This window comes from Adiantum capillus-veneris, chromosome 13, assembly GCF_014529385.1.
Source record: "Adiantum capillus-veneris isolate H3 chromosome 13, ASM1452938v2, whole genome shotgun sequence".
Lineage (NCBI taxonomy): Eukaryota > Viridiplantae > Streptophyta > Polypodiopsida > Polypodiales > Pteridaceae > Adiantum > Adiantum capillus-veneris.
This window is the reverse complement of record NC_140943.1, coordinates 114420924-114437356: the sequence shown is the minus strand read 5'-3', so window position 1 is coordinate 114437356 and position 16433 is coordinate 114420924. Positions and strand designations below refer to the sequence as shown.

The following is a 16433-nucleotide window of genomic DNA, read 5'->3' as shown; positions in this document are numbered from 1 at the left end:
AGGAGAGGAGCACTGCTCTTCAAAGATGGACCGAAGAAAGAGATGGCATGCGTAGGAGGATCGCTTCGCTCGAGGAGAAAGTGGTCATCCAAGATTTCATCATCCGAAATCTACAAGCAAAAAGTAGGCGGCTCTAAGAAGGAAAAATTCAGCCATCCATGATGGAAGAATTGAATACCATGAGAGAAGAAATACGGGTTATCAAGGAAGATGAGGAGAAGAAGTCATGGGCCGTGGTCATCTCCGCAACACAAAAGAAAGTAAAGGAGGCCGAAAAATAGATTGAGGTTGCCAAGAAAGGGAAAGATAAGGAAGCTCCTTGTACACCCACTTATATTAACATGACCCTCGAAGAGGAACAAAGAAGGAGGATGCAGGCTCTAAATGTGAGGGTAATCGGCCTCAAGGACATAAACAATGTGGAAAAAGAGGTCACAAACCTCACATCCATGATGGGGGTGGACAAGTCTTCACACACAAAGGCATGGAGAGTGGGCAAGAAGAGTGATGGCCCGGGAGAATCTTCAAAAGGGAGAGATCTCATACTACGCTTCCCCTCCTTGGAGGAGAAGAAGGAATTCTTGAGAAAGAGGCCTACTCTCAAGAAGACATGTATTTTTCTCGGTGATGATCTTACTCTCCCACAGCTTGCGCATATGAGAGGTAATGCCAGAGATTACGGCGGCAAGGGAGAAGGGAAAGATGGCCTTTTACAGAGATGGTCGAGTGGTGATTGTAGAGCGGCGCTCTACATGACGGTGTGAGACCTATGAGACCACACTGAAGATGGCTACTTGGAATTCTAATGGATCTATGAGGTTGGACGTTGGTACCTTTGAGGACAGTTTCAGAGACGGGGACATTGTTTTCTTCTCAGAGACTCATAAGGCCCATGGACAGCTTATGCCACATGTGGTGGGATACAGATGGGAGACAGCCCACAGGACAGTCGCGAGATCTAAGCATGGGAGTAGAGGTTTAGGAGGAGTAGCAGTGCTGTTTAGGGAGGAGTTACAACCACTACTACATATTGTACGGAGAGATGATCATGCTAGATACATGTGGGTGAGGCTGAGAGTTGACACAGGTCGATTTCTATACATTGCCATATGCTACTTCCCCCCAGTACGTCAGTATATGCTGCATCCAGAGGACGGTCGCCTTTCCCTATACTAGACGATGATATATGGGAGTTTTCTAGGGATGGTGATATCATCCTCCTAGGGGACTTCAATGCCCGAGCGTGCAACTCTCAAACAGTCTTCTACGACACTTTATATGAGATGCTTAGAGAGATTATGTGAGTTAGGGCTTGACAGATGCTCACATGACACAGAGCAGATGGAGTATGGGAGATACCTCACGGAGATGACGACTACACATGGGTTAGCCGTACTTAATGGCTTATAGCGATTTCCTGGAGCAACCGGTTTTACATGCTTTCCTCATAGACACGGGGTGAGTACAGCGGACTATGTTATGGCACAACCGAGCTTTATTCCTTGTATTCAGGATTTCATAGTGGTAGATTATGCTCTTTTGACATTATCTGTTTCATTTCAGTATAGTACACCACACATCAGGAGGTAGGTCGGCAGGTCACATACCCGCTATACATTTACACCAAAGACTGACTCATTTTATACAAAGGAGATCTACAGCCGTCTATGCACAGGTGGTCGTGGCCTCTCGGTGGAGGAGTGCACCACTTTACTGAGTGAGACATTGCATGGTGCTGCATCACAAGCATACCCACACACTCAACCGGGTTGGAGGTGACATTCTGGGAGCATGCCCCAGAATAGTTGGTATGATGATGAGTGCAGAGAGATGAGAGCCCAGCTTCAGAGGGATCTTCTCTTAGTAGTCATCACTTACAGACAATCTCGGATTGCTCCCCGGCGCCTTGTGTGACGGAAGAAACAAGCTTACTTGGCCCAAATGGAGCGAGACTTGTATCACCTGTTGTTGAGTAGAGACTCAGGAGAGGCATGGCGATTCTTTCATGAGCACTCCCCTCACCCTCCTGATGTGTGGGGCCAGCATGAGTCATCGTTATATACGGTTCCGTGGACGGGATCCCCTTCCAGATCCTACAGAGCCATGCCCACCTACCAGCACCTTTACCACTGAAATGGTAAAGAGAGCCATTGACAGGATGAGGACCAACAGGGCATATGATCATGATGGTCTAGTAGCAGAGCACTTTATACGTGCTAGAGATATGCTGGTAGAAGTTCTTGCAATGTTGTTCAATCGTGCCATGTGTGAGGGGTTACCTGAGACTTGGAGGTTGTCTACTATTGTGCCTATCTTCAAAGCAGGTGATCCTATAGAGCGTGGGAATTACCGCACTATTATGGTTGGGCACACATTGGCACCGTTGTATGCATCAATTCTTGAGTAGCAGTTGAGTAATTAGGCAAAGGGTGAGGGTGTACGAGCAAAGGGCTAGGCTGCTTTCAGGAGGGGTTTCTCCACTCTTGATCATATTTTGACACTCAGAGCCATCATTGAGGAGGGTAGGTCACATGGGAGGCGGATTTATTGTAGCTTTGTGGATTTCCGCAAAGCGTTTGACATGGTACCGAGAGCTCGATTGATACACAGACTGCTCGAGATGGGGGTGCCCATAGTGTTGATTTGGGGGATTAGGGCTCTATACAGATCAGTGATGGGACATGTACGCACTTCGGAGGGGATATTTGATTTAGTTCACTCCACCATTGTGTTGAAACAGGATTGCCCATTGTCTCCTACTCTATTTGGTATGCATGTTGATGAGGTGTCTGATTACATCGACAGAGAGGGTGATAGAGGTGCCCAGCTTGGCAGGGACGTGGATCCCATTGTTGTTATATGCTGATGATATTGTGTTGATCTTTGAATCACCAGAGGGTATGCAATGATAGTTGTATGCATTACACAATTTTGCAGAGGATAGTTGATTGTCTGGAAACCTTGGTAAAACCAAGGTTATGGTGTTTAACACCACACCACAATGGATCAAGAGATCAGCACCAACTTTCACATATGGTCAGGAGATTGTAGAGTATACAGATGCATACACTTACCTTGGGGTTGTCTTCACTGGGCTGAGGTTTTCTTTGGGAAGAGCAACAGAGACTAGACTGACTAGAGCTTTTGCGGCCTTGGGAGGCTTGGAGAGGATGTGTGCGCAGGTTCAGTTCTAGGAACCTCGGACAAAGCTATGGCTCTTTGATACTTTAGTAGCCTCAGCTATGTTGTATGGGGTGCAGATATGGGGACCTTTTGTAGGCCAGGATGGTTGGAGACGTATGGAGAGGCCCTTGGTATCTATGATCTCTCGATTGATCGGAGCAAAGGCCTCCGTACCCCACGCTTCCATTCGAACAGAGCTAGCTGCCCCTCCTATGGAGATTGAGGCGCTTACCAGATCAGTCTCCCTTGTGCACAGCTTGTGGGATACTACTAGAGTCAGATATGCTAGACTAGCCCTTGAGTCTTCCAGATGGTTAGCTCTTCAGGGGGACACTTCATGCTGGTTGGGGATGACCTTACGCTCTCAGAGGTCGCCCATATGCAAGAGGTAATGCCAGAGATTAGAGCGGCAAGGGAAAAAAGTAAGATTGTTTTTTACCGAGATGGAAGAGTGGTGATATTGGAGCCACGCTCCACATGATGGTGTGAGACCTATGGGGCCACACTCAAAGTCGCTACTTGGAATTGTAATGGATCTATGCGTCTTGATGTGGGTGCCTTTGAGGAGAGTTTTAGTGGGGGAGACATCATCTTCTACTCTGAGACACATCAGGCCCCTGGGCAGACTATGCCTCACATTGGTGGATACAGATGGGAGACAACTTGTAGACAGGAGACGATTAGAGCACAGAGGGCGGGGCTTAGGAGGAGTGGCAGTGTTATTTAGAGAGGAGTTGCAACCATTTATACATGTAGCTCGCAGGGATGAGCAAGCTAGGTACATGTGGGTGAGATTGAGAGCAGAGACTAGCAGATATCTTTACATTACTATTTGCTACTTTCCCCCGAGTACGTCAGTATATGCAGCACCCAGAGGATAGTCCCCCTTCTCTATTTTGGATGATGACATATGAGAATTCTCTAGAGATGGTGACATTATCATTCTAGGGGATTTCAATGCTAGCACTGCCCATATCATCAGATAGTATTTTATGATACTTCAAAGGAGATGCTGAGAGAGCTGGATGTTGCAGAGACGGGTCTATCCAGACTATCACAAGATGGGAAACATACTGAATATGGACGACACTTGATAGACAGGGGGACTGCACATGGATTGGCCATCTTGAATGGCCTGCAAAGATTTCCCGATGCAGGAGGTTTCACATGCTTTCCACACAGACACGGAGCCAGCACAGTGGATTATGTCATGTTACAACCAAGCCTCATCTCTAGTATCTAGGATCTCATAGTTGGGCCGAGGCGCGTTGGGGTGGCAGTGGATCATGCTATTGTGTCGCTGACCATCTCTTTCCAGTTCAGTGTAGCACAGAGTCCACGGGTAGCAGCTCCTACTTGCTACACCTTCACGCAGGAGACGGATTATGTATACATAGACGTGATCTACAGACGCCTATGCACTGAGGAGCCAGGGCGACCTCTGGAGGAGCTTACTATTATACTAACACAGACATTACATGATGCAGCAGTAGAGGCATACCCACACACCCAGCCTGAGCATAGACGCCGTTCTGGGAGCATGCCTTAGAACAACTGGTATGATGAGGAATGCCGCCTGACTAGAGCTGGAAGTGCTTTTGGGGGACATCACTCACAGACAGTCACAGATTGACTTCCGACGCCTAGTGCGGCGGAAGAAGAGGACATTTTTTGCTCGACTAGAGCAGGATCTCCACCAGGACTCGCATGAGGCATGGCGGCTCTTTCACGAGCTGTCTCCCCCCCTGCCATTACCTCTACAAAGACTTGGGGTCAGTACGCATCATCTTTGTACACAGTTTTGGGACAGCCGCCCCTTCTCGATCCCCCCGATCCATGCCCACACACATATGCTTTTTTCACCTCTGAGATGGTGAAGAAAGCCATTGACAGGATGAGGACTGGGAGAGCATATGATCATGATGGCCTGGTGGTTGAGCATTTCATGCATGCCAGAGATCTACCAGCAAAGCTTCTAGCAGTCATGTTTTATCGTGCCATGTGTGAGGGCTTGCCTGATGCTTGGAGCCTATCTACGATTGTACCTATCTTCAAATCAGGAGACCCTATGGAGCCTGGGAATTATCGCACTATCATGATTGGACACACATTGGCCCGGTTGTACGCATCCATTCTTGAGCAGCAGTTGAGTAGATGGGCAGAGAGAGAGGGAGTGCGTGCAACTGTGGGCAAGCAGGGTTCAGGAGAGGTTTTTCTACTCTTGACCATATCTTGACACTTAGGGCCATCATCGAGGAGGGCAGATCTCGTGGGAGACGGATCTATTGCAGCTTTGTGGACTTCCGCAAAGCATTTGACACAGTACCCAGAGCTAGATTGATGCACAGATTACAGGAGATGGGAGTACCCACAGAGCTCATTTGGGGGATCATGGCATTGTACAGATCAGTAATAGGGCATGTACGCACACCTCAGAGGGTCTATCTACACCGGTTCACTCCACTATTGGGGTGAAGCAGGGCTGCCCGCTCTCTCCTACTCTATTTGGTATGTATGTGGATGAGGTTTCTGACTACATTGAGAGAGATGGGGATAGAGGTGCACCGCTGGCAGGGACATGGATTCCGCTTTTGTTATATGCTGATGATATTGTGTTGATCTCCGACTCTCCGGAGGGGATGCAACGTCACTTGGATGCTTTGCATAGGTTTGCCCATGAAAGGTCATGGTATTTAATACCACCCCACAGTGGATCAGGAGGTCAGCGCCCCCATTCACATATTGTGTTGATCTCCGACTCTCCGGAGGGGATGCAACGTCACTTGGATGCTTTGCATAGGTTTGCCCATGAAAGTGGTTTGTCTGTCAGCCTTGGTAAAACCAAGGTCATGGTAAGAGGTCAGCGCTCGCATTCACATACGGCCAAGAGACAGTGGAGTATACAAATGCTTACACTTACCTTGAAGTGGTTTTTAGTGGTTCATTGAGGAGAGCAGTAGAGACTAGATTGACCAGAGCCCATTCGGCATTGGGTAGATTGGAGAGGATGTGTTCACAGGTTCAGTTTCAGGAGCCTCGGACGAAGCTCTGGCTCTTTGGCACTTTGGTGGCTTCTGCATTGCTCTATGGAGCTGAGATCTGGGGGCCCTTATTGGATCATCAGGGGAGGACAGGTCGCACTGATGGGTGGGGGGACATGGAGAAGCCCCTGGTCTCTATGATCTCGCGATTTATTAGAGCCAAGGCTTCAGTACCACCCAGAGCTAGTTGCCCCCTCCTCTAGTGGTTAAGGCGCTCATCAGGTCTGTCTCCTTCATACACCGCATATGGGAATTTCCCAGAGACAGATACGTCCCCCTTGCACTTGAGTCCTCTCGACAGTTAGCCATGCAGGGAGATACAACATGGTATGGGGAGATGACATCATGGTTCGAGGCGCATGGGTTCAGTACAGACAGATTGCCCCCCTTTTAGTACTCACTGGATGCACCCTCCCTGACTCTCACACAGTCCGAGATCACCAGGCTCATCCACCAGGACCTGACTCAGCTAGACACTAGGAGGACATGGATACAGCCAGCACAGGTGCTAGACACGAAGATGGCTTTCTACAAAGAGCATCTTCTCCAGCTTATGGCGGACGGTTTTGTGACGAGGCCCAGATACATGGACACCCACTTGTCTCATGGGATACGGTGTGCTATTGGCCAGATACGCACATCTTCACACTAGCTGCGGATCGAGACTGGGAGATACAGCGGAGTACCAGCAGAGGCCAGGACATGCCTCCTTTGTGACATGGAGCCTAAGACAGAGTTACACTACACATGCCACTGCCCCGTCTACTACGAGATACGAGGCCGCTTCCACTGCTTGTTCAGAAAGGGCTTTGGACCACTCTCCACAGTCATGAGATACGAGGATCAGAGATACCTGGGTTTGTTTCTGCTCGAGCTGCGCAGACACAGAGAGAGCCTGTTGAGAGGAGAGGCCAGCCAGTCTCAGAGACACATCACAGACTTCTTTAGAGCAGACATTGGACACGCGGAGGAGCTACTACCACAGCAGATCTTGTCGCCTCACACCAGAGGCACACTGATCGACCGAGCGACTGAGTTGGGGAGATCCAGATGCCCACGACTGCGGAGGACTACACAGCATCGACGGAGGCTACATCAGAGGATTCGGATCACTTTGGCCCGACATGCACGACGCGCGGTCAGACTGCTGACCATGGAGGAGATTGATAAGATCCTCTAGCGACCAATGCTGGATCTCTTGTGACCTGTGATTTAGCTATCCAGGCTAGCTGCTTAGTTCACACCTACCAGCTTAGAATTTCATAGTATTTCATTTTGTTACTCTGACTTCGTATCAGATCCACCACATTGTAACGCTCTGGTCTCATAAGTCATTTTGGCCTTTTGAAGACGTTAATATAACATTTCATTTCATTTCATCTCTCTCTCTCTCTCTCTCTCTCTCTCTCTCTCTCTCTCTCTCTCATGGGAGACGGATCTATTGTAGCTTTGTGGATTTCCGCAAAGCATTTGCACAGTACCCAGAGCTAGATTGATGCGCAGATTACAACAGATGGGAGTACCCACAGAGCTCATTTGGGGGTCATGGCATTATACAGGTCAGTAGTGGGGCATGTACGCACCTCAGAGGGTCTATCCACACCGGTTCACTCCACTATTGGGGTGAAGCAGGGTTGCCCGCTCTCTCCTACTCTATTTGGTATGTATGTGGATGAGGTTTCTGACTACATTGAGAGAGATGGTGATAGAGGTGCACAGCTGGCAGGGACATGGATTCCACTATTGTTATATGCTGATGATATTGTGTTGATCTCCGACTCTCGAGAGGGGATGCAACGTCACTTGGATGCTTTGCAAAGGTTTGCCAAGGAAAGTGGTTTGTCCGTCAACCTTGGTAAAACCAAGGTCATGGTATTTAATACCACCCCACAGAGCTCAGGAGGTCAGCACCGGCATTCACATATGACCAGAAGACTGGAGTATACATATGCTTACACTTACCTTGGAGTGGTTTTTAGTGGGCCAGCATTTTCACTGAGGGCAGCAGAGACTAGATTGACCAGAGCCCAAGCAACATTGGGTAGATTGGAAAGGATGTGTTCACACGTTCAGTTTCAGGAGCCTTGGACGAAGCTCTGGCTCTTTGACACTTTGGTGGCTTCTGCATTGCTTTATGGAGCTGCGATTTGGGGACCTTCATTGGATCATCACGGGAGGACAGGCCGCATTGATGGATGGGGGGACATGGAGAAGCCTCTTGTCTCTATGATCTCGCGGCTCATTAGAGCCAAGGCTTCAGTACCACGTGCCATTGTCCGAGGAGAGCTAGCTGCCGCCGCACTAGTGGTTGAGGCACTCACCAGATCTGTCTCCTTCATACACCGCATGTGGGAACTTCCCAGAGACAGATATGCCCGCCTTGCACTTGAGTCCTCTCGACAGTTAGCCATGCAGGGAGATACAACATGCTGGTATGAGGAGATGACATCATGGTTTCAGGCACATGGGTTCAACATAGATAGATTGCTTTCCTTCCAGTACTCACTGGATGCACCCTCTCTGACTCTTACACAGTCCGAGATCACCGGGCTCATCTGCCAGGACCTGACTCAGCTAGACACCAGGAGGACATGGATACAACCAGAACAGGAGTTGGGCACGAAGATGGCTTTCTACAGAGAGCATCTTCTCCAGCTTACGGAGGTCGGTTTTGTGACGAGACCCAGGTACATGGACACCCACTTGTCTCATGGGGTATGATGTGCTATTGGCCAGATATACACATCTTCACACCAGCTGCGGATCGAGACTGGGAGATACAGTTGGGTACCAGCAAAGGCCAGGACATGCCCCCTGTGTGACATAGAGACTGAGACAGAGTTGCACTACACATGCCACTGCCCTGTCTACTACGAGATACGAGGCCGCTTCCACTGCTTGTTGAGAGAGGGCTTTGGACCACTCTTTAGAGTCATGCGGTACGAGGATCAGAGATGCTTGGGTTTGTTTTTGCTCGAGCTGCGCAGACACAGAGAGAGCCTGATGAGAGGAGAGGCTAGCCAGTCTCAGAGACAGATCATATACTTCTTAGAGTAGACACTGGACACCCGGAGGAGTTACTACCATAGCAGAGCTCGTCGCCTCATGCCAGAGGCACACTGATCGACCGGGCGATCGAGCTGGGGAGATCCAGACGCCCGCGACTACGGAGGACTACACAGCACCGACGGAGGCTGCATCAGAGGATTCGGATCACTTTGGCCCGACATGCACGACGCCCGGTCAGACTACTGACCATGGAGGAGATTGATGAGATCCGCTAGCGAACGATGCTGGATCTCTTGTGATTTTAGCTATCCCAGCTAGCTGATTAGTTCACACCTTGCAGTTTAGGATTCCATAGAAGTCATTTAGTCATTTGGTCATATTGTCATTTCATTTCATTTTGTTACTCGGACTTTGTATCAGATCCACCACATTGTAACTTTCAGGTCTCATAGGTCACTTTGACCTTTTGAAGACGTTAATATAACATTTCATTTCATTTTCATTTCTCTCTCTCTCTCTCTCTCTCTCTCTCTCTCTCTCTCTCTCTCTCTGTGCCAAGCTCTTAATTTTGATTTAATAAGATGGTGTTCACAGATGAGCTTTTTGAAGTTGGAGTCATATTGGGTGTGATTCGTCCAAGTCTCTTTAATATTTGTGTTTACTGTTAATTCAGGTGCCTCATTAGAGGATGCATTGCAGCAACTTTTCATTATCGATGCCATTCGAGAGGATGGCTCCATTACCTCTCTGGGAAAAAGAATGGCTGGTACAGTCACGAGTTGGTGTGCTTTGAAGTGATTAGTAGCCATTGTTATGCTGTTTCTTTACATCGTATTTCCAAAACCCAGTGCTCCCCTTGGAACCCTCTCTTTCAAGAGCTTTGTTGGCAGCAGAGGAGGCAAGCTGTTTGAATGAAGCACTGACAATTGCAGCGATGCTGTCTTGCGAGTCCCTCTTTGTCGCTAACTCAAAGTAAGTGCTTACTTGAGAAAATTGAGTCACAATTTTTTACAGTTCTTTTCTCTTGAAAGCTCCTCTCTTTTCTCAAGCCTGTGCTACCATTGTTCGGCTGGTGGGAAACATCAAGCCTTACAAAAGTTCGCACAAAATCTGTGACACTCAAAGAGGTGATGAGTTGAATGATCACATCACCAAGGAAGGCTGCGACTTGCGATCTTTGCCGTCAGATTACTCCACCAAAAAATTTGCTTATGCAAATTTCCAACCTATGTCAATGTGAAGCTGTTTTCTGTAGGAAGAGTTCATCCAATAAGAGGGACCTCGAATTCAAGAATTTGCCTGATGGGAAGGGCCTTGGAGATCACATCCAGCTTCTTCAGATATATGAGGAGTGGCGTGAGGATGGATTTAGAGCTGAATGGTGCGAGCAACATGGAGTAAAGGTGTGCAAAATTGCATGAAATATTTGTGATTATGATTTCTTGGGTGTGTATTTTAGGGTAAGGTGCATTTGTCAGTTTCTATAGGTGAGATGTGTGAGGTTAGAGTCTTTGCTGAATTATTTTATCAAGGAATTGATTGTTGCAGACGAGATCAATGATGTTTGCAAGGGACATAAGGAAGCAGCTAAGCCAAATCATACAGTGGGAGAGCAAAGGTTTTTTTTTTTCAAAAATGCATCGAATGTTTATATATGCTCGAGTCACAGATAGTTCTTCTTTCTCGAAATTTTAGAGAGATTTGCTGCTATAGATGTTGGTCTCTTGAGCATTGTTTGCATCAATAATCGGTGGCCTTGTTTTGAAAGCCCAAAAACTCCCAGAAGCCTTTGCCTGAATCACATTTAATTGTTTCGTTTCATGCCCTTTTCTTTTGTTTGCAGTTATGTAGACGACATCGTCAAAAATCTTCCACTTCCATTGCTCTGTAGTGTGTATTTCCAGTCCCTACCTTGCTTTCTTGGTTTTTCCTCAAGGATCCAATTTTACCATGTTAAATATCAAAAAAACTTTGGTGATAAATCATGTGCCAATGTTAGCTGTGGCCTATCAGCACTGATGTCTCAATTTGTGCATACACTAAACTACATTTGACACTTGGCTGAGATTTTGCAAGCCATCATCATTGCCTGGCTCATTAGTTGGCAAAAGCTTGAAATATCTTCCTTAATTTCATATTTCTCTGGTCTAAGCTCTCTTACTGTTGCCCCTGATGTTTTCAGGCTCTAGTCGATACAAACAGAAAGGCCCTGACTTGGTTGCGCTCAGAAAATCTCTCTGCATAGGATTTTCGAATCGATTGGCACATCGCATGCAACGGCATAATGGATACAGAACTTTGGGAACAAAGTCTCAGTTAGTGCAGGTCCAATTTCTATGCCTTTAAAGTTTAGTCTCTGTTTCTTCTCTAGTTCCTCTCCTTTCTATTTCTTCTCAAGCTCTTCTCCTTTACAAACATAACGCCTAGATGATAGTATCAATATATAATTTATTGCTAATAAAGTATCCAGGACAAGATCCAGGAAGCAAGTAGCAGGTGTTTCATATGAACTCAAGGATTCTAACAAAATGCCTTCCAATTTGACAATTCCTTCCTTGGAAAGGCTCATGGAGCAAATTTCTCCTAGTTCAGCGCAAGTGATAAGAGTAGTGAATGAAGCCACATCAGGAACGCCCATGTGCAAAGCTCGCACACCTCTTCAAGGACGAAGTGGGCATGGCTTGCCTGCAAGTAGTTTGTAGTACATACGCTAAGTAAATATATATGAATCTAGGTAGCTAATCTCGTTGGTGTCACCACTAGAATTAGTAGGATTTTAATCTGCCGTCCTCTCTTGCCATTTCAACATATGGCTACAAGCAGGTTCATCCATCGGCGTGCTCAATGGAGGTGGATGATGATGGACTTCTACCTGAGTGGGTGGTGTACAATGAACTAGTTAACACGGGGCGGCCTTATATAAGAAATGTGTGCGCTGTGGAGGGTTCCTGGTGCCAACCTGCTTTGAAGAAATTGAGCAGTTTGTCAGTCAATAAACTCGGGTATTATTTCATCTTCATTATTAGATGTATTTCCATAGCACATGCTTTCAAATATTACAACTAAAACACTGTTTTCTTAACAGTGGAACACAATCAAATTCTGGTCAAAGGGCAAAGCAAGAAGAGAAAGAGACAGTGCAAACTGAGAAAGCTGGACTTGAAAAGCCATCTGCAGTACAAAAGGAAGTTGTTGCTGCAGCACGTGAACGATTCCTGGCAAGGAAACAAGCAAGGACATGAATTGACAGTCATTAGAAGTGTAGTTTCCATATAGCTCAATTACATCATTACAGGCAGGCCTTTATTTGAAGGGCCAAAGAATATCGCTTTTTGCACAAAGGCCGGTACTGCTTGAGTGTCCATTAGAGCAGCAGAAAAAGCCAAGAATGGGTGTGTGAGATGCTTCTGCTGAGCTAGATTGCACTGTTATGTGCAGGTGACTATGTCAAGGATATGGTATGTTGCCTACAAGGTCTTCAGTCCTTGAGTGTCGAATAAAACTGCAAAGAGAACACGGCACAGTTTTGTCAGATTGAAAGCAGAGCGCCTTATAAATTCCTTAACACACTCGACTGGTGGCTGAAAATCCTCTTTCTAAGACTGGAATTTAGAGCATGCAGTTCCACCAGACCCTTCCTACTCTTAACAAGCTCCTCAACAAGTGATATGCTTGCGAGGCAGGTGTATGTATCACATGCACAAGTCCATGTTCAAATTCTGCCCCAAGGCAATTTAATGCTATTATCTGGCTGTTATGTGTTCCTTTTTCAAGGTTGAGCCAATGACACCAGTTGCTGCCACCTCGCCTGTTATAGAAGCGCCCCTACCCCCCTCCCCCACTCTTCCTCTCTTTGATCTCTTTTGTACTGAGGAGGGCTTGCCAAAAACATATTTCCTGATTGAAGAAAAATTCGTCCAGCTTTTAGCTCAAAATTTGAAATTCAGCATTTGCCGATATTTAGACTGAAACTTGTAAAATTTTGCCAGTTTTCTTCAAGACAAGCTTGGAATCTAGCTGGGTTTTTGCATTGTTTTACAGTTAAAGATACACTAAAACCCCGTTTTTTGCAAACACTAGTAGTGAGTACTTGATTGGTGTGATTACTTAGTGGGGCAATCTAGCTTAGTGCTGACCCTATTTTTTGTTCAAAATGGACACCAGAGTGCAACCTATCAAAATAGTTCTGTGAGTGAGAGTTGTTTTTGCTATTCATTTTGAGCCTTGCTAATTTGAACGAAGCACCCGAAGGAGACATTGCAATGGAGACATTGCAATTGCGTGGGGTAGAGGCAAGCCTGGACAATCAGCCGGACATCCAGCACTAGCAGAAGGGTGGTGGTGCTTTTTGTATGGTGCTAGTTGTTCTTGCCAATTTTTTTTGCCAAGGAAACCATCTCCTCTGCTCCACCTTCACAGGATACAGAAGCCATGAATGTTTCACCTACTTGCAAGCCGCGAGCAAATGCCACCTTCATGCTCACGAACAAATGGATGACGCAAATGGGAAGGGAAATGAAGGAATGGAAAATAGAGATGGAAGGATGGTGGAAGGAGAAGGCCAACCTCCTTGAGATCGTCTTCAAACGAAGGCACACAATGGAAGGAGGAGAAAGAGAACCTAAACGCAGAGATACAAGCACTTAAGGTGGACTCACAAACACTCAAAGAAGAAGTCTCAGTCCTCAAACGGGTGCTTGTTGACAGAGCAAGCAGTGAACTAGAGGAAGGTGAATTTCAACCCTCTATGATAGAGGAAATCAAGATAATCAAGGAACAAGTAAGGATGATCAAAGAGGAAGAGAAACTGAATGTGGCGAAGACGTCTTCATGGGTGGATATGATAGCAAGACACAAAAAAAGGCGGACCAGGTCGAAAAATGGATTGAGGTCGCCAAAAATGGGAAAGGTAAGGAAGCTCCTTGTGCATCGACGTTTATCAACATGACCCTCGTAGAGGAACAAAGAAAGTGAATGCGGGCTTTACACGTGAGAGTGATCGGCCTCGAGGACATAAACAATGTGGAGAAAAAAGTCACAAGCCTCACATCCATGATGGGGGTGGAGAAGCCTTTGCACACAAAGGCATCGAGAGTAGGCAAGAAAAATGATGGCCCGGGAGAGTCTTCAAAGGAGAGAGCTCTCATACTAGGCTTCCCCTCCTTGGAAGAGAAGAAGGAATTCTTGAGGAAGAGGCCTACTCTCAAGAAGACATGTATTTTCCTCGATGATGACCTTACTCTCTCACAGCTCGCACTTATGAGAGAGGTAATGCCAGAGATTACAGCGGCAAGGGAGAAGGGAAAGATAGCCTTCTACAGAGATTGTCGGGTGGTGATTGTAGAGCAACGCATTGCATGATAGTGCGAGACCTATGGGACCACACTAAAGATTGCTACTTGGAATTGTAATGGGTTTATGAGGTTGGACATTGGTGTATTTGAGGACGGTTTCAGAGTCAGGGACATTGTATTCTTCTCAGAGACTCACTAGGCCCCAGGACAGGTGATGCCACATGTGGTGGGATATAGATGGAAGACAGCCCACAGGACATCTACGAGATCTGAGTATTGGGAGTAGAGGTTCAGGAGGAGTAGCAGTGCTATTTAGAGAAGATCTACAGTCACTACTACATATTGTACGAAGAGATGAGCATGCTAGATACATGTGGGTGAGATTGAGAGCTGACACAGGTCAATTTCTATACATTGACATATGTTACTTTCCTCCCAGTACGTCAGTATATGCTGCATCCAGAGGGCAGTCGCCTTTCTCCATACTAGACGATGACATATGGGAGTTTTCTAGGAATGGTGATATCATTCTCCTAGGGGACTTAAATGCCCGAATGTGAAACTCTCAAACAGTCTTCTAAGACACTTCAGATGAGATGCTTAGAAAGTTGGATGTGGGTGAGTTGGGGCTTGACAGACGCTCACATGACAGAGAGCAGACGGAGTATGGGAGATACCTCATGGAGATGACGACTACACATGGGTTAGCCATACTTAATGGCTTCCAGTGATTTCCTAGAGCAGTCGGTTTCACATGCTTTCCACACATACATAGGGCAGTATAGTGCACTATGTTATGACACAGCCGAGCTTTGTTCCTCGCATTCAGGATTTCATAGTGGGAGCCAGGCTAGTGGGCGTAGCAGTGGATCATGCTCTCTTGACATTGTCCGTTTCATTTCAGTATAGTACAACCGAGACATCAGGAGACAGGTCACACACCCACTATACATTTACACCAGAGATTGATTCCGTTTATATAGAGGAGATCTGGGACCTCGTCTATGGGAAGGCACAACTGGCACTGATATAGGCCTCTCAGTGGAGGAGTGCACCACTCTACTGACTGAGACACTGCATGGTGCTGCATCAGTGGCATATCCACACACTCAACCGGCGGGCAGGAGACGACATTTTGGTAGCATGCCCCAGAATAGTTGGTATGATGAGGAGTGCATAGAGACGTGTTACCATATACATGTGGTAGTGATGTGTGTGAACACACTAGGACTGTCGGGGCATTTTTTTCCTCTTTAGAAGGTTTTTTCCCCCTTGCATTGTACATACGCCATCACTCTTGGGCTATATATCTTTCCATTGTACACTAAGTAATACACTCTCTATTGTGTGCCTTGAGCTTCCTTCGTCTGCTCCAAGCTGCGTGTGTCTCTCAGCAACCCTAATTCCAACAATTGGTATCAGAGCAGGTTGTGTCCTCTCGGGCTGTCGCCAGCTGCTCCAGTACATGCCTGCTCACTTTCTTCGATTTCAGTGAGCTTTGGCAAGCGTTCGCAGGTCGACAAATACTTTGGGAGGTCTCGAAGAGCTTGGTCTGCTCAGAATTTTGATTTGGGCTCATTTCGGCCTCCGTTTCTACTATAGGCAGTACTGCACAGGCTATTTCGTCATTTTGTGCAGAATTTCTGTCAGTGCCGTTTTCTGCATAACAGGTGCCTTATAGTCTTCTACAGTTTGTGCTATATAGCACAGGTTGTTCACGCTCCGTTTCTCCTATTTTCGGACAGTTTTCACATCAGGTGCAGCATTTACCATGGCTGACAACAACAACACAGATGTGTTCAAGATGTTTGCTGCTGAGGACATGTTGGATGGGGATAACTACCCTATGTGGGCTTATATGATGCAACATGTTCTTGTGTCAAAAGGTGTCTGGAACATTGTGCAG

At 46.8% G+C, this 16433-nt stretch overlaps 1 protein-coding gene across 3 annotated transcripts in view; it reads left to right on the top strand.

The window, feature by feature from the left end:
- Positions 1-13190, top strand: part of LOC147444687 (RNA helicase family protein) — a 132499-nt gene extending 119309 nt beyond the window's left edge. For all 3 annotated transcript variants that reach the window (XM_086527227.1, XM_086527226.1, XM_086527228.1), the window contains 7 exons: positions 9907-9999; positions 10082-10205; positions 10489-10636; positions 10782-10851; positions 11416-11558; positions 12057-12235; positions 12319-13190. In XM_086527227.1, the coding sequence (XP_086383353.1) occupies positions 9907-9999; positions 10082-10205; positions 10489-10636; positions 10782-10851; positions 11416-11558; positions 12057-12235; positions 12319-12475 (914 nt within the window). In that variant the 3' untranslated portion in view covers positions 12476-13190. The remainder of the gene's footprint in view (positions 1-9906; positions 10000-10081; positions 10206-10488; positions 10637-10781; positions 10852-11415; positions 11559-12056; positions 12236-12318) is intronic.
- The last annotated feature ends 3243 nt before the right edge of the window (positions 13191-16433 follow it).